Here is a 19554-nt window from a genome sequence, read left to right as displayed (position 1 = left end):
GTTTATAAAAACTTGTTCAAATGAAATAAAATAAATAATTGTTCAACGTAATTTTATTCAGTTATTTTAGATATATTTAACAGAACTTTAAAAAGTTATTTATTCTTTTTCTTACTTGTACGACGATGTGTACCAGGGACAGATAATTCAGTTTTTACAAGCGCCAAATTTAAATCACTGAAAAGCCATGTCGACAATGAGCCAAATAGTTAGACTAAGCGCCATTATAAAGCATTATTTTGTTTGAAAAATATATCTTTTTATTGATCACGTAGGGTAACATAAAATTGTACATGAAGTTTTACATGCATTTTTTTGGTTCTTTTCTTCAATTACGTCATATATTCACATCGGAGTTCACTTCCGGTTTAGTGGCATGGAGTCCAGGATGAGCTGTCAAACTGGAAAAAAGGCCATGAACAGCCCGTAGTCTTCAAGCAGATTTGATTTCTTAACTTGAATAAATAGCACAAACACTCCGGATACTGAATTAGTTGCGAGATTTTTCCGACCAAGCCCAGATCTATTTGTTTAGGTGGGTCCCCCCAAAACACGTTGCCATCCTGGGGTTTTTTTAGTTAAGGGTAGGAAAATTTTTTTCCGGATTTTTTTTTTTTTTTTTTTTGACGATTAAAACTTCAGACTCCTGTGGAAAAACATATTTCTTTGGCTACCCCCCCCCCCTTTTAAAGACGATGCTACGTGCCTGGCTAATTCGTATAGCTTTCTAGAAAGGGGGGGGCTAACAGACCCTTTATAAAATAATTTATTATCTAAAAAAATGCAAACCGTTTCCTTCTTTTAAAATTTTTAAATACAGCGTGTAAGTTGATCACTATTTTGTTGGATTATCGTAACATGTATCCGCGGAAGTTATGCTAGTGTTGAAGAGTTCCGATTTTGAGGGGAGATAACTCACTTTTGAAAATGGGGATAAAAGACTATACTCAGAAAAAAGCTACGGGCCAAAATTATGTGGAGTCTGTCAGTCACTGGCAGTGGAGTCGATCAGAAGCCTTCTTTGACGTAGGAAGATGACTTTTAACTTTCAACTCCCCCGAAAAAGATGTGTTTTGTCTTCCGCAGAATGATTCTATCTAATGGATATTTTTGTTACTGACATTTTCCTAAGAGATACCCCCCCCCCATAACTGAGCAACAATGCAATTATCTTATTACATGTAAGAATTAGTAACTTTGCTTTGTAAATTGAATAGGGTTAAAATTTTCCAGTTTTTCAAGGATCTGATGGAAAAATATTTTATCAAAAAAAAATCTACCAAAACAAGTTGAGTATCAAGAACCCGCTTTTGCATAATAATAAAAATGCAAATAATACAGAATATTTACATAATCATAGAATGAATATGAGTATCACATCATTGATGTAATCTACACAAATTACTAGCTTGAAACAGGTCCCGTAGGAAGCAATATAATAGCCAAACCAACGGGGTTCCTAAGGCCAAGTTGAATACGGAAATCAAACGTTTTTATTCAACTTTTGTTCACAACCTTGCGCATGCGTATTTGAAAGAGGCGCGAAAGCGGAAATGTATATAAATTTGTAAACAAATAGTGTGGTATGTACATTATCCCTTTATTTTACAATTTATAATAAAAATGCTTCATTATATACTCTCTGTCATTTTTACTTTATATTTTCCTTTAGGGCTATGAGGGTAAAAGATGTAACATGAAAATAGACGAACTTTATCGTGTTCTTTAAAAAAATATTTTCTTTTTGTGATGATACATATATGATATGACTTGTTTTTAGGTATGTGTCATCTGTAATGTAATAAAGTTCTCTTTTGTAAATTATAAAACCGTTTTTAGGTAAGTTTTACTTCTTCTTGATTTGACTAAGTTGTGAAAAAATGCAGGTTCAAATCTGAAAGAGCAAGAGATCATCATGGACCTATGTACTAGTATATAGGTCCCTGAGATCATTTACAACCAGACAACATCATGTTAACCAGGAATCTTAACTATTGTTTATTTCAGCTGTCATGCGGAGGTCCTCATCTCTGGGACGGTCGTCCACGTCCCACTACAGCAGTGCTAGCAAGCGGACCTCCTCAGCCTCCAGGTCATCAGTAGGGGGTACGGGTCGCCCCTCTGTGGGAGGGACCATGCCACTGAGGGTGAGGAATGAGGAGAACTCAAAGATCACAACCTCCTCTAAGAAAACTAAGCTGACTGGGTACAGATATAGTGCAGGTTCTGCTGGAAGTCATGGTGACCGCCCAACTAAGACCCCTAACAAAGGGTATCGATTAATTCTTAATCTCAAAACTACTGTCATAACTGATATACAATATTTTTAGTGAAATTGAGTTTGATACCTTGACTTTGGAATTAAATTCTCAGATGATATCATCATATATATGTTGATTATGCTTTTGTTAATTAAATGTGTTGGAAGGGAAACCTAATATACTTTTAAAAATTCAAATTCATTGTAAGAATTTTGCCTGAACTTTAATCTTCTTTTAGGATGCGTAGAAGTAGTCACATGGGAGTCCCAATGGTGAATGGAATACCAAAAGATCCTAGAAAAATTTCTGACAGAAACTTTCAAGCCAAATGTGTTGCAAGGCTAGTAGAGGTAAAGTCATGTATTAAACATAAATACTCAAGCAAAGCTACATCAGTTCCAGTTTGCAATGTTATTAAAAGAGAGACATTTATATAAAATTGGTTGGAACAATGGGTATCCTATTAATAGTAAATATTGATAGATTTCTTATATATGCATGAAATGGCATGTTTATTGATATCAAAAGCAGCAAATAGTTATAGCAATTTAATTATTTCAGTTTTTATCAGAAAAAGGATACCCTCACAAATTATCCCCAGAGATTCTCAAAGCTCCTCCAAGAAAAGATTTCTTTCAGATATTTGAGGTATTTATTTTCTTTTGGTGTCACTACTGTTATGTTTATAAATTTTATTACTGTAATATGTAAAGATATTACATTACATTCTTATTTTATGACCCTTTTAAGTTTTAATTTAGTAGCATTATTCTTAGTTAGGGAGAAATATAATCCAAAACTGTAACCTAGTTGAGAATGTATTTTATCTGTACATTACATTTTCACAGACAGCTTGCCGTCCATTTGAAATCTACATGTATCTACACAACTTTTCAGATTTATTTTAGTGTCTATTATATATTAGGGGTGGGACGATATACCGATACACCAATACATATCGATATTTTCCTTTAAGATACGGTTTACGATACAAGCATTCAAATATCGATACGAAACGATACACGAACGACCTATCCAAAAATTGAAAATGAAAATACCTGTCGTTGGAAAAAATGGCGGCTTGTACGAAGCGAAGAGATGATGATGATATTGAAAACACGCTGTAGAACTAATAAGTCGTTGATTAAGGGTAAAACGTACGTTTTCACTTTTAAGCAGCCTCAGAAGATTGGACAAGAAAAGTTCAGTATGTAAAGCATCATATACATAGAAAGTATCGTTTCCAGAACATTTGTTAGTCCATCTCGTGCTTTTTTGTAATCTCAACTAGGCTACAGACTTTCAGCAATTGATTATAATGTAAATGTGCTGTTTTTTTTATATGAAATTTTAGTCAGTGTTCTTTGATGAACTACACAACTGTTTGTAAACAACTTCTTTACAGAAATTTAGTAACAATAATATGTACATGTATTATTGTTTTTGTAAAGTTTTAGTCTATGAAATTGATGAACTTCAAGTAATAATTTCAAAGCACACATGATTTTATATAGTCTAAGAATAATTTGTTGATTTAATGTCAAGACAAAAAATAATGAAATAAAATACTAATTCTTTTGCATAGTTTTGTAATTTATCATGTAACAGTTGATTAATGTCAAGACAGAAAATGAAATAAAATAATATTTTAAAATAGTTTTATAGTTTATCATAATATCGAGATACGTATCGTATCGCAAGATCTGTGTATCATCCCACCCCTATTATATATGTAACCTTATATTTGTGTCAGTTATGGTGAATGAGAAAATAAACATGGTTTTCAACCAGTTGTAAGACGGCATATAAAATTATCAATTGCAGATAGATGCCTTAATAACACAAATCCCGAATTCATAATAATAATCATATTCATTTTATTAAATATAAGTCATATTTGAAGTTCAACTACATGTAATAACATCTTTATAATTCAGTTCCTCTACAGTATGTTAACTCCAAGATACAGGATAGGGAAAAAACCAGAGGAAGAAATTCCCAAAATCTTCAAGGAACTGGGCTATCCTTTTATGATCTCCAAGACGGCCATGTTTGCTCTGGGTTCACCTCACACCTGGCCCACAATTCTCGCAGCCCTCGTGTGGATGGTGGACTTAATTAAGGTATCACCGTTATTTTCCTCCTAAAATTAATGTATATAATTACACAAAGATTTTGAGGAAGAAAAAATATAATTCAGTTTAAAAATTTGAATCTGAAACCATATATTGAACAATATTAGACTGATCAGGCACCAGGCCCATTACACTTAGACAAGGTCACTTTTGATCTCAGTCTCACTTTTACAATAGAAATATATAGTGGAAAAGTGAGACTAATATCAAAAGTGAGTTATGTGTCCCCAGAGCCTGATCTATACCGTATATTTATAATATTATTTTGATCTGATCTATGAAAAAAACTATTCATTATTGAAAAGAGAAACAATAAATGAGGAATTTGGTCCAAAATTCAACTAAAGATTGATATTTGTAATTATTTTGATTTTTTTTTCCAGTTTGGTATGCAGGTTGGAATGTCCATTGACCATTACCTCTTTCCACCAAATGAAGATGAGTTTGATTCCCTACCAGAATCACAGGTTTAATCACATAGATTTTACCCTCTACATTTTACTTGTACATGCATATCCTTCATTTTTGCATTCATAATGCATCTTATAAAATCAAAAAAAAAAAATATTTTTTTTATGTTAATTTATCTTTTTGGGATTTAAAAAAAAATTCTTTATCTGCATATTATAATTTAAAAAATCCATCTTGAAGATAAAGTGTAAAAATGAGAAAACTGTATTCAGAAATTTAAAACTATTTTGCAACTGTGAACATGATATATTTCAATAACATGTGTAAAGTTGTGCATTGTGAAAAATATTTTCATAGATTGAACTCTTTTGTCTCTAGATTTTGTTTGATTATGTTGAGAAAACATATGCTGCTTATATGGAGGGATACGATACCTTTGAAGATTATGATGAACATCTTTCTAATCATCTAAGTAAGAAATCATGGTATTTTGTTACTGTATAGCGGGTTTTTTAGCGGGGTGTTAATTTTGGCGTTTTGATGGCAGCCCACTAACATTTGAAACGCAAAAATATTCATTACTCTTCTAAGTGTTCATTTACAAAGAGCTGAAATCCTGTGTCCGCTAAAATAAATTACGCAAAAATTATTGGTATACCTTAAAGCATGCAAAATGCCAAATTTTACACCCGCCAAGAAAACCCGCTATACGGTATTTTATATAACAATATTTTCCCAGACCCCCTCCCTCCTCCCCATTACCCACACACAGAAGTGTAATTTTTCCACTTATAGTGTCTGACAGTCAGTCAAAACTCAGTTACAAAATCAGTCATGATGTTATCAGTCAGTGCTCTGTAATATGATCATAGATACTTCAGCTGTTTAGCTCATCTGAGGCAAAGGCTAAAATGAGCCATTATGTTAAAAGTTTATTTGTTGTCGGCCCCTCTGTTTGTCTTAAGTTCTTAACTTTAATATTTTGAACTCTTTTTCCAAGACAAATGAAAGGCAATCGCACATCTCCAGGGTAAATCAAAGTCAGGTACCTGGAGTTTACAGAATACATATTAAAACTAACATTGTGTGTAACTATAATATTAAGTTTGTTTTGTTTTTTTTTTTTTTTTGCAGATCAAAAACTTTATGGCATAAGTGGTGGCCTAGAAAACTTAGATGACGAGAATAGGAGATTGGAAAAAGAGTTAGAAAGTCTGGAACAGGAAATCCTAGAGTCTCAGGTATAGTTATGATTTACAGGACAGTATTGTATTCTGATGCAACTTGGTCGTTTATATAACTATTCATTATAAAACGATTTATATTGTAAAATATGTTTAAATTGTGCATTTATGTATGTTGCCTTTTAGGGGCCTTAATTGGTCAATAAAATCTTGTATTTTGTACTCTCTCAAATTATGATTAGATACAGAATATTAATTGCAGTGCAAAAATCTGCAATTGCAGGAAAAACTCAAGAGAATGCGAGAAGAGGAGGTCAATTCTAAAGAAAATGATGAGAAGATGGTCAAATACCTGAATGAACTGGACGATTACGTAGAGAGCCAGGAAAAGAACATACAGAGTTTGGATGAAGAGTTGGAAACTCTTGGTATTGACATCTCCTTCTTTTCCTGCATATTTTAGATATTTTTTCAGCTGTTAAGTACAATTTTCTGATGAAAATTTTTATTTAATAGTTGAATTTTACTCACTATTCTTTTGTTTAAAATGCGAGAAATACACAATGATAACTCTTTTTTGTAGTTGCAGATTTAAACAGTATCAAGGCCAAAAACCAAGAGAAGCAGTTGATCTTTGAGTCCCAGGAATTCAGCCCCGAAGACATTGAACGAATTAAGATCAACAGGAAGGACATGTTACGTCAGATTGACGACGCAGAGGCCCGAGTGGCCAACATTGACCAGGAGATCTGGTCTGAGGAGATGAAGGCATCCAAAATGCTAGAAATGGTCAGTTGCTGCATGATCTTAAACATGTCAGGGGCATAACTCAAACAAGTTATTTTCAAAAATAACTCAAATGAGTTATTTTACATTATTTCACACACACAATTTTTTTTTGAAAAATAACTTAAATAAGTTATTTTTATATCCTACTTGGACATTGATTTCTTGGAAATTTCGTGTATCCTGCCAATTTGCATTGCATTTTGGGATTCCATTATGTAATACTAGATGGAGTTCACCGACTCCAATGGAGAATTGGTGAGGTAGTGGAGATAAACAGCATATTACTCCTTATTTTGTGGTTTTATCCACATGGTGTATATGTCCAATTTTAATCATTAAATAAAAAAAATTCCCCACTTTTCCCAAGACTTTGAACACTTTTTCTGCATTGAGCAAGGTTTATATTTAGTCAAACATTTGTCACTCATTTGAGTTATTTTTTAAAATAACTTGTTTAAGTTATGCCCCTGACATGTTAAATAAGGTCACAGTATGGTATAATTATTTTTGTGGAATTTGGGGAGATTAAATAATTTTTCAGCAGTTTATAAGTGAAAGAGCTTCCCTATGTCTGTAGGCTCTGAGAACTTTTAGATGATATGTTTAACTTTAAAAAGATGTAAATTTCTTCTTAAAGTCCGAATTTTATGTTGACTCCCCCCCCCCCCCCCCCCCCCCCCAAATCTATCTTATTCAAGATGAATACTTTATACCACTGTCAATCAAACTAAAAACAATAGGTACTGATTTGATTGACAGGCCAGCTACCTGATATTCAGAGATTTATTTACATATAAATTAATAAAGTAAAACATGCCTATATAGTCAGTGTTTGAAACAACCGTGCACCCAACGGATCGAGATGCACAAATTTTGATAGGGGGAACGCCCGGCTGGACGTGTAAAATATTTCCATAAACTTAACTTCAGATATTTGATAAAACTCTCTCAAATCAACTAATATATAAATGGTTGTAAAGTGTAACAAGCAAACGGGTAGAATTCATCAGCCTATGGGTCCGGGATTGAATATATAGTGTTCTGGCCCCATTCATATTATTTCTATTAAAAACGAACTTAACATAAAAGACAATTATTTTTTGGGGGCTAGTACATTTTAGGCAGGGCTGACAAGTTTCACTAGCAATCAACCCTGCATGTCTTGCTAATTTTCCAGTGAGTTTCAAACACTGATATAGAAGTGCTCAGGACAGATGATTTTGCTTCATTATAAGCATAATTTTTTGTATTAATCTTTTACATTTACAATAAATTTTAAAGTTGTAGCAGGAAATGAAAATCACTTCACTGTAAGAGTCAATACATTATAAGCATGTTCACTATAAGCATGTTTTACTGTACCTCGTTGTATACATAAAGGCTTTGAATGCTATAAACTGATCATCTGAAGCTAATATAGATGAGAGTGAATCAGGTGTTTGTTATTTTTGTAGGTGGAATCTTCTTGCAATGAGTACAATGATTTGGCCCAGCGGTTAAAGCTTCTGCCATCTACAGCACAATATGCTGGTGGTGTGGACTATGAGTTATCTCCCTCTTACAGTGCTAGGGATAAATTTACTGAAGTTGTCAAGGTACCACACTGAATTCTGGATTAGTCTTTGAAAATTTAGTAATATTTAAAAACTTGTATGTCTTTTTTCATGATTTATCCAAATTTGTTTCACTGTCAAGATTTAAGTAACATAGAAAATATGTATTTGAATTTATCCACATATTAGCAATAAGACATGAATATTTGACTTTCTAGCCTCATTCTGACAAAGTCTCAATTTAAACATTTTTTACTGTATTTTAGTTACAAAGATTTGTTTTATCCATATTTTGAAGAAACTTAAACTTTGATGTGAAGGTAGAGGTCATATAAAGTGAACCTTTCCTTTTGTGATAAACTGATAGAAGCCTCTATTTGTAGCCTGCTCTGCATTCCTTGAAAGAACAGTGGGCTGAAATGATGCATGAGAAATCAAAGGAGCTGATGGGGGAAAAGGATGTGTTTGATCAGGTAAAAGACAGCAATATTTTTTTAATTTGAAGGTTATGATTAACAGAACTCTGGCTTTGTGGCTCAAGCAATGTTTTACTCTGAAAATTACTATTGTTCTTTAAATCTTATGGATTTCATTGTAGACATAATGATATGGTTAGGTATTCAGTGCTTATTCATGCAGTTTTCTTCCTTTTGATGTTTAAAAAAGAGACATACTAATCTTAATCTGTCTGGCCACAAACTCAACCTTGGCCTTAAATCCAGAAATAATTTCATGTTTGGAGTTTTCAGATTTGCCTTTGTGATTGTCTAGTCTTACAAGAAGGTCAGACTGTATTCCTAAATATATATGTATGCTTAGACTTTTACTTTAGTAAAATAAGGGCAACCCAGTACTAACAGTACTTAGAGGACATAGGTCAAATGGGAATTTGCATATGCAACAAACATTATTGGAATTTATTTCCATAGAGTGCATGTGATTTTGTGGCTCTTTTAATCGTAAAATGACAGGAGTATGACTTTTATGTACAGGGTTCTCCACAAGGGGTTTTACCATGGCAGCCCGCCATGGTAAAATTTTTGTGCGCCATGGTTAAACGAGCTGCACCATGGTTAAAATCGGCAGCCGCCATGCTTAAATTTTATTGCATTTCAGTCCTGACACCTACTTTTTTAATGACTTGAGTAGTTGTGTTTATACTACGCCTGCCCTGCACCTCGCATGCCTCGAAGGAAAGCCGACTGTACTAAACAAACACGTTAATCATCGAGCTGACTATGCTGTGAAGCGTGACAATCAGTGGAGAGTCAATCAGCTGATCAGATGATTAATATTTTGAGAGTTTAGTATCCTGTACACATGTAAATAGTTTTGGGGAACGTCAACATTTTCACTACATGATTAGATATATAACGACTTGAGCGTTCATTTAAAAGATGACAATTACAAGCATGATAATCGGCATGCATGCTGTGTCAGAAAAAAAATACTCTGTAAAAATTTCATATTCCTCTGTAGTTAATCAATTTCCCATGCTCTGTTTTTAAGCTTTAACTTTACTATCTTTTTGATAAAATGTGCATAGGGCCTACGTCTCAATCGCCGTCTTAACAATCTTAGTTTTAATCGCCGGTATAGTCGTAGTTTTAGAGTTACTTTCCGTTGTTATGAAACATCGCGTGGCGCTATTTTTAGCACTGGGCACGTGGAAAAGTAAACTAAACTTGGTGGAAAATGCAATATCTAGAAAAATAAAACGTTTATATAGTGAAACAAAATATTTCATACAACAGGCTACAATTCTTATGATTATTAATTTCTCAAAAATATTGCCATGGTTACTGATTTACTGTATCAACAATTTTTCTTTAAATTCCTTCAGAAGGTTACATGTACTACAGTTTTGGGAAAATTTTAGTACATTTGTGAAGTAAGATACAGGATAAATCCTTTTCAATTTTTTTTTACTTTAAAAAGTGATAGTTATTCCATTGTTTTGTGTTGCAGTGGTTAATTTTAAAAATTGTAAAACCAATCATTGGTTAATGAAGAGTAGGAAGTCTAACACACATTTGGGTCACATTTCGCCTTCGCGCAGCTTCCTCCATGGTTAAATTTTCAAATGTGGAGAACCCTGATGTATATTAATACACATGTACTGTTTTTGTCTAAAGAACATATGATACAAACAAACTTCTTTTTTTTCAGAGAAAAATACATAGAACTAATCATGTTTATGTAACTATAAGTAAAATGAATTCACTGTACTGTGACCACACAGAAAAAAGTACATCTTCAGTACATTTAACCAGTCAACCTAAAAGATTTTAAGAGCCATTCTCTGTAATGATTTGAAATTTTATATAGGAGCTGTGGCACGCATAGTCTCAGAATTTCTCCAAACTCTCTATGATAAAGTCATTGATACCCTAAACTGAAATCAGTCAAAAATTGGTTGCTATGTTTTATAGTTACCATGGCAACATGTCTTAAAGTTCGAAAAATGGCATTTTTTAACATGTTTAGAGCCCCATAGTTAACATTTGCAGCAAAGCAAACAGTTGGCAATGACTGTTTCCAAAAGTTGAAGGTCAGATGTCTCAAATGCATGATAAACATGTTTTGTAAATCAACTATTACATACGTTACTATGGTAACAAAGTATTCAAAAGTAAAAAAAAATATTCATTGAATTTTATAAAGTCATACACGTAAAAATAAAAAGCAATTATAGGATGAAATGTGACCAAATAATAGAAAAAAGAGCCTTGAAACATATACCAAGAACAAAATATGATATTTCATTTTGGTTGGCAATGGTTGCCAAGGTTTTTATACCACAGAGAGCCTTCAAAGTAACTCTGTATGTTTAAATCTGATCCTATCTTTTAAAAAAAGCAGATTTCCTCATAACAATGATCAATTTTATAAGATGTTGGTGTGCTCCAAGTCTCTAAGTGGATGCAAGAAGTTGGCACACAGGGTTTAATATTGATATAAAGTTCACAAAATCGAACATTTCCCCTTCTTGGTAACCATAGCAACAGTGTTGTTTTATTCATCAAATTTTATCAATATATGATATTCAACTTCAGTTCTAACAGATAAGTACTATTCAAGCTGAGTCCTTTAATTTGTTTCTTGATTAAATGGCAATTTAATTCTTAATGCAGCGAAAAATAATTCACTTTTAAGCACTGGTACTTTGTTTCCATGGTAACACTGCAAAGTAGCAATTATACCCAATTTTTCTTATGGTTTTGGTGTTGCAAGGTTCTAAGGATGCATATTTGCCAGTCTTGAATTTTCATGTTTTTCATCAAGACAGTAGCATTAACCCAATCTTAGTTACTGGTTTTACATGGTTACACTGTGTTACCATGGCAACCATAAAAGTTATTTATAGAATAATAATGCTTATACTTATATACTTAAGGTCGAACATTTTCATTGTTTTTCTTAAGTCTTTGATTGAGTCTGAGCATGTAACACCTACCATTAGTGAATACGGAGTGTTTTTCAGCATATTTCAGCATTTTAAATGTATTCCAAATGTACCCTTGGTTACCACTTACTTAGAGATATATTCTAAACAGTTTCTTTACAGTATAAGTGACATCAAGGTGTCATGTTTTTGTGAGAATGGTTTGTTTGCTTTTTCTAGTTTTTATTAAGCCACAGTCAAGATTTAAAGTGGCTGAAAATCTCGATTTTTCAAACTCTTCCAGCTGTTGCCATAGCAACCGAGACACATAGCAACAAAATTTTGTTTGATATTTGTTTCTGGTGTCAAGTACTAAGCATGGGTGAAGTTTCATCAAAATCGGTGACCATGCGTGGCAACGAAGTTTAAGTGGTTACAGAAAATGGCTATTAATTTTTTATTCAATGTTTCACAATGCTGCCCTCAGGCCTGTTTAGTGATAAAAAGGTGCATAGATTTACTGTAGAAACTGCAGTAAGGGTAGTTTATAATGCATAAATTTTATTTGTAGTGTGTTGCTGATTGCTTGGATTTAGAAAATGAACAGAAATTAAAAGAGAGTCAATTAAAGCGATTAGAAGAGGACATTGAGTTTAAAAAGCAGGTCAGTCACAGAAATGTGTCTTTTCAGAATTTTGTATTTATTATTTTCCCTCAGTCTTTTGTACATATATTAATAGTTATTTGCTTCAAAAAATTAATCAGTTTGTATTAAAAAGCGGTTATGTTTTTAGAATTGTAAGATCTCTGCAGATTTTATTTATGCTGTATTAAAATTTTGGAATACTGTGAAAGTCTGAGCTAGAAATGTACTCTTAGGGATAAGATTATATGATCAGGAAGTACATGTATTGAAAACTATGGAAGTCTGAGATGACTGAATACTTTTAAAAGCCAAAACCTAGTGAAGAGAAAGAAAGGATATGTACCACAGATATATAAATCCAGATTCAGAGTTCTTAAAAATTATTTGTTTTACATGTCCAATTCTATGTAGGTACACCAAAAAGAGTTTCAAAAACTACAAGAAGAAAAGGAGAGTCTGGAAAAGGAAATATCTTCTATGAAATTCTCTTCCAATAAAACACTAGCTGATGGACAGAAAGAACTGAGAGACACACAGAAAATGTAGGTACACAGAAGATGCAGTAATAAGCATCCAATCTGCAGGAATCATGTGAATGAATTTATATTGGGAGTTAAAATGTCTAGTGAGACATTTTGGTTGGCTGACTACAGCAGGAGAGACTTGAAAGTCACTCATAAATGGAAAGTTATTATGCATGTACCATGAAATACTTTGTCAAAGTCTTGTAAAATTCATAGGATACCGAAAATGTGCCTAAAATTACAAGTAAATATTTTGTACCTAACAATCTCAAGTCAAATATGATGGCATATTTTAACAGATCAAAACAGTACATGTATCAGGAAAAGATTTCTTTTTCCATGCCCCATGTCCCAGAAACCTGGAACATCTTTAGTATATTAAAATATCAGTTGAAGCATAATGAACTTTTCAGTTTTCAAGTGCACCTACATTCCTGCCTAATCCATATCAAAGTAGACCAGTCAGCCCACATTCTTCTTTACTTTCTAGTTTCTTCATTTTTTTGCAATAGTTTTATAACCTTTCAATTACAGCATTCCTGTTCATGAATTATTTTCATTTCTTGAATAATGCAAACCATAAAATCAGAAGGATGATCATAAAATTCAGTTAGTATCTTAGGCTGTGCACACATTTAAATTTGTTGCTATAATATTGCACGTAACATAGTAACTAGAAATATATGTGACAAAAATTTTGACAGTTTTAATAATCACATAGGCAACAGTAACAGTTCAAAAATGAATATTTTTTCAAAATAAATTCACAGTTTTTCATGAGAAGTACAGTAAAATTTCTGTAGAACAGTCAGAAAAACTTGAAATATACTGTGATGGGTTGAGACAAAGAGAAACTTATTCAAAACAGAGGATGGACTGCAGATTCTAATATAATTATCCTTGGTTTTTGGCTTATCAGATGAACTTGTATTGAATTGTATGGAATAAGACAGCTGTATTATAATTTTCAGTGTGGAGAGTAAAATAAGATCAATGGAATATGATGGACAGTTGTATGAAACGTTCCTGAAAAACGCCTTGTCCAAGATGATTGACCACAAAGAGAGAATTGAGGTAATTCATAAAGTTAAATGTTGTACTAAAGTGATTTCTTCTTTAAAAATTGTGAAAGAAGGGGGTTTATATAATGTAAGGGGGGTCCATTGATTTTCACAAGCTTTGAAGGGGTAAAATTACTTGCATATTCTGTGAAGTTCTGTAAACCAACTATTATTCGGGTCATCTTTAATTTGCAATTTGTCAGTTTGAAATCAATCCGGGATGATTATTTTTCTCTATGGTGGAAATACTGTATACAGGGTTATTTTCAACCCGTCCAATTTTTGCCCTTTCACACCTGCAGACAGTTTTGCCCTGTTTTAAATTCGCCCAGTCATAGTTTCATTCAAGTAGTTATACTGTATTATTTAATTTCGCTCCATTTTAAATTCCCCCAAATGAGGGTAGGGTGAAAGGGGCAAAAATTTCCCTGCATACAGTATTCTCTACAAATACATGTATATAGCAAAAATAAATATTTCACAGAGGTTAATGTTTGCAAGTTGCAGAAGGATGCGAAACTAGCAGATATTTCTTGCTGGCAAATAAAAATTGGTTTACAGTAACTTTGAATGAATAAGGAATATAAGAATTTGTTTTCATGCACCATATCAATGAAGGGCCTAGACTTCTATTTAACATAATTGATTTTTGGTTTTATACTTGCAAAAGTCTACTTAAAAACAAGCAAAAATTGTTCATGAAATATTAAAAAATAACTGTGAAGAAAAATGCTAAAAAGAAAATGAATTTTCCATTACAATAAATGGTTTACATTGAGTTTTTCTTCTAGCTGCTGAACCATTGCTTTTAACCTTACAGTAGATGAATTACCTTCCTTTGTTTTGAAATGTATTTCTATTATTTTAATTTTATTGACTATAGGGAGTGTTAGATAACATGACAGAGCGACTGGAACAGAAATTGAAAGAGACAGAGAAATCACAAAGTCAAGAGAGTAACCAGGAAGTGAAGAAAAAAATGAAGAAAGACTACGAATAAATAGTCAGAAGAAATTAAAAAATGAAACAAAGGTTGTTGCCCAAAATACAGATTATTAAAAAGACGGGAAAGGACAATCCCTTAGTTCTTCAGTGTTTATTGACTTTTATTACTCAAAAATTGTTTTTGTGTTGTCTATGTGTAAGAATAGTATTATTAAAGGATTTACTATGTACATGTATGTCTGCAAGTCTAACTGTTCATCTGTTTGTCCTTGCTTTTCACACTTGATAGCTTTTGACCTGTGAGTCAGTGAGAGATTTAGGAACCTGACTTGAATCAAGTCCATACAGTAAATCTGTACATCAGTTTATTTTATTGTAATTGCAGTTGATTTGGATTTTTTTAAATTAAATGTTTGACAGGTGCCCTTTTGAAACCCCTAGCACTGTGACTTTTAGCTTGACTTTTTATGAATATTTCAAGTATACATGTATTTCATACTGTTTACATGTCATAGTTATATCTGCTTAATTTTAACTTTTATGAGTATATCTTATCACTGGTCTTTATCATGAGAATTATGTACAGCATACTGATTTGTGGACTGAACCTACTTTTTCTTTTAAAGTTTTGCCAATATTTTTAAACTAAATAGTGCTTTGTTATGTTGAATGTATATATTTTTCTATGAAGTAAAAAACTCTATTTAAGGCACTAGAGCTACTGTCAGACCAAATAACACTGTATTCCGGACCTTAAGTACACATGTACTTGTACCATATTTTCTATGCCTTGAATCTTTTGTATTTTCAGATATCAGAATCCTTAACAGCATTTTGTATACAACATTGTAATCAATATCAAAATATGAAGTGACTTCCACAACTTTACAGTCTTGTTGGTGTTCATTGACAAATACATAAAAGTTTCGTCATAACAGTATATTCTTGTGTCCTTCACTACTTATAAATATACATTTGGACTTACATGTACTTTGTGTTTGGTTGGCAGCAAATATACGGGTTCCTCTGTTTTTGATTTTATTTATGGCTTAAACGAAAGCATAAAAAGATTGTTAGTTTGTTCTGTGCTTTAAATAATCATTGTATTAAAAACACATTTAAAGATTGTAATTTGAAGCTGCTTTGCTAGATGTACAAAATGCTGTGATTACAAATTATTTCCAGCAGAATGAACTTGCTAAGTAACAGAAATGCTGTACTTGAAGGAAAGCTCTCTATAATGTAGGGGAATTAAGTTAGTGAGTTAAGGCTAAGTATTGGTGTTTCTATGCAAATGAGCAAATAAAATGCATAAGTTGTATATTTTATATACAGAAAAAATTCAAATTGATTTTCTTATTCATACTTAGTACCCACTGTTAAAGCTTTAAAACTTAAATTTTTTTTTAAAGTGAGACAAGCTCTAAGATATTTGAACCAATAATAATTTAGTTACAATGAATATACACATAAAGTATAAAGAACCCTCGACTAGTCCTTGCCCATTCATTCAAAATATGTGGACAATGTTAAAGTTTTTCAAAGTGGCTTAAACTCAAAGGTCAGGGTCAAAGGATCGTAAAGATGGTGTCCAAGTTTAGTCTTGTCAAACAGAAAATGTGGACAAAATTTGAAAGCCTAGGCTTAACCACTCAAAACTTTTTTTTGTAATATTGTGTCAAAATACAAGGAGAAAAGGTAAACAAGATATGTTTGTGAAACACTGATGCCCATGTATGGCAACATAGCGAAGCTTTAGCTTTTATTAAATGCAATTAAATATGTTGGTATCCAAAGTAAGATCTTCTCACATGAAATACAATGTGAAATATGAAAGCTTTAGCATCAAAAGTTATGGCCTAGGATAATTTTTTTCGAAAGGTAGCTCAAACTCCAGGGTCGATGTCAAAGTTGTTGTTTTCTGAAGAAGAGTCTTTTTCACAAGGATTACATATGTGAAGTTTGAAACCCTAGCCCTATCCGTTCAAAAGTTACGGCCAAGGTTAATTTTTTTTAAAAGTAGGTCAAACTCCAAGGTCAAAGGATCAAAGTTGTTTAATCAGACTGGTATCCAATGAAAAGTCTTGTCACATGGATTAAATTTGTGAGGTATAAAATCCCTAGCCCTACCTGTTCAAAAGTTATGGATAAGATTATAGTTTTTGAAAAGTAGGTCAAACTCCAAGGTCATCGCACAAAGATTACATATTAGAAAAAAATATGAAAGCCCTAACCCTCACCCTTCATAAGTTATGGTCGAGTTAAAGTTTTTATAAAAGTACATTAATCTCCAAGGTTAAGGACAAAAAGTCAGAGTTGTTGGTGTTAAATGGAAGGTCTTGTCACAAAGAATACATATACATGTATGAAGTATGAAAATCCTACGTCTATCGTTCAAAAATTATGACCAAAGTAAAAGTTTGGAATTTTTGTGTAAAAGTGTGTCATACTCCAAGGTCAAGGTCTAAAGGTCAAATTTGGTGGTACCTAAAGAAAGGTCTTGTCACAAGGAATACTCAAGTGAAATATGAAAGTCATAGCTTTACTAAATCAAAAGTTATGGGCAATGTTAAAGATTTTGTGGACTTAATTATTTAATCTTGTGACAAGACCTTTCTTTTGACACCAAGATCTTTGACCTTGATCTTGGAGTTTGACCTACCTTTAAAAAATTATCCTTGGCCATAACCTTTGAACAGGTATTGCTATGGCTGTCATATTTCACAATTGTATTTCATGTGAGAAGACCTTACTTTGGGTACCAATATATTTAATATGCGTTTAAGAAAATTTTTATCTTCACTATGTTGCCATATGGGGCTTCAGTGTTTCACAAACTCATCTTGTTTTTTTTTCGGGGGGGATTGGGTGGGGGTGGGGTGGAGTCTTCCAACCTCTTTCAGTACCAATATATTATATCCATCAATTTTTTTTAATAAAATAAAAGTAAATTTTTTTCTGTCGCAAAATACAAATTAAAAGCACTCCCCCCACCCCCCCAAATGAAAATTGTATTTGCACTTGTATCTGCAATTAGCTAATGCCCTCTATTTTATATAGCTACTGGTATTTATTTATTATGTGAAGTGCTAAGTTATAATATCATGCAATATGAAGATAACGAACAGATACCAAGCTCAAACAACCATCATGATTAAAACAATACACTGAACAGATTTAGAGCAGAGCAAACATGGACCGCTAAAACCATCAGAGGTGGATTAGGTGCCATGGAGGAATGAGCATCCTCCAGACTAACGGGTCTTACCTGCCATGTACTACATGTCGTAATCAGGGAAACGGGAAAAAATCTGTCAGTAGACAAGTCATTGTAAAAATAAATGCTTCAAACATCAGTCGTCTTGTATTATATGCTGACAAGATCACTGTATCGAGCAAACATGTTTATAATATTTGTGAAATGTGGACTTCAACAGGACAGATGATATCCATGCAACATCCAACTTATTTGTTGCTAGCTTAATCACAGGGGCTTGTCACGAAATATTTATCTTCTTTTGATATAGTAACCCCTACTATAAAAATACATTTTTATAGTAGGGGTAACTTTATTAAAAGAAGATAAATATTTCGTGACAATAAAGTATAATAAAGTTACCCCTACTATAAAAATGTATTTTTATAGCAGGGGTTACTATATTAAAACAAGATAAATATTTCGTGACAAGCCCCTGTGGTGTAAATCAAATGTGGATACGTAAAATTTCCAAGGAACCTTTGCACAATTTAAAATCACAAAATTTTATCAAAATCAACAGCTTAAAAACTTGCGACTTTTCAACTTTATACACAACCATTTCCCAGGATAAATTAAAGTCCAGGCTTTATTTATATCATTAACAGCCGCTTTTTCAATAAAAATGGAAGTCGTAAATTTACTTACCTTGTCAATGGTCATTTGCAAAATTATTTTCTTAAAAACATCTTGATTGTACACATAAGTACATGTACTCTGAAGTTGACATCAGAAAGATGCTTGAGTTTCTGATTGACAATATCTGTTGTTTTTGGAGACCAGGTCTTCCAACAATCTTTTGGAAGCGCCCCGTTATTAATTAGCAGACCTATTTTTATATTCATATGAAGCAGAATTTGTGCAAAATCTTATGTGTGAAAAGAGGAAAACACTTGTTGCAGCCTTCAACTCGAAATTTAAATATATCGACGACGTATTGTCAAATTACAATGGTTATTTCCATTCTTATGTCGATACGATATATCCTGGTTAGATCGAGATCCGTGAGATACAAGATACCATAGAGTCTGACACATTTGATTCATAATTGAATATTTTCTTGAAAAAGACGTCAGTGGTCAAGTTTAATTCCAACGTCTGTCAAATCCAATTTCCTTTTCATAACCAAATCATTCTGTAATATTTAGCCCACAAACATTACCAAATTACCCCTGATTTTTACAGTACTTCAACAAAAACGGATGTAACCCCCCCCCCCCCAAAAGTACATACCCGTGTTAAATAAATATTCCCTATTCATTTTTTTTCTTAATAGGCCATTGTATCGACGATGTAGGTCTACGATTTTTAAAATACATTCAGAGAGAGAGAGAGAGAGTTAAAATTCCCGCTAAATGTTTCGAGCATCAATTTTTAGCCAATGAAAATCTTTCCCCACAGTCA

The 19554-nt window shown here is 32.7% G+C and overlaps 1 protein-coding gene across 1 annotated transcript; it reads left to right on the top strand.

Annotated features, from left to right (window-relative positions):
- Positions 1–1505: 1505 nt before the first annotated feature.
- Positions 1506–16241, top strand: LOC134279083 (kinetochore protein NDC80 homolog). Its single transcript, XM_062761431.1, has 16 exons — positions 1506–1583; positions 2008–2272; positions 2500–2611; positions 2823–2909; positions 4199–4384; positions 4780–4863; positions 5186–5279; positions 5942–6048; positions 6275–6419; positions 6575–6780; positions 8235–8375; positions 8717–8806; positions 12290–12382; positions 12776–12906; positions 13860–13962; positions 14833–16241. The coding sequence occupies exons 2-16, from the start codon at positions 2013–2015 to the stop codon at positions 14947–14949; spliced, it is 1956 nt and encodes a 651-aa protein (XP_062617415.1). The 5' UTR covers positions 1506–1583; positions 2008–2012; the 3' UTR covers positions 14950–16241.
- Positions 16242–19554: the final 3313 nt, after the last annotated feature.

The sequence above is a fragment of the Saccostrea cucullata genome, unplaced genomic scaffold (assembly GCF_032062105.1).
Source record: "Saccostrea cucullata isolate Sc308-1 unplaced genomic scaffold, CSIRO_AGI_Scuc_v1 ctg506, whole genome shotgun sequence".
Classification (NCBI taxonomy): Eukaryota; Metazoa; Mollusca; class Bivalvia; order Ostreida; family Ostreidae; genus Saccostrea; species Saccostrea cuccullata.
The sequence above is the reverse complement of the archived record's forward strand: the minus strand, read 5'-3'. Positions and strand labels throughout refer to the sequence as shown.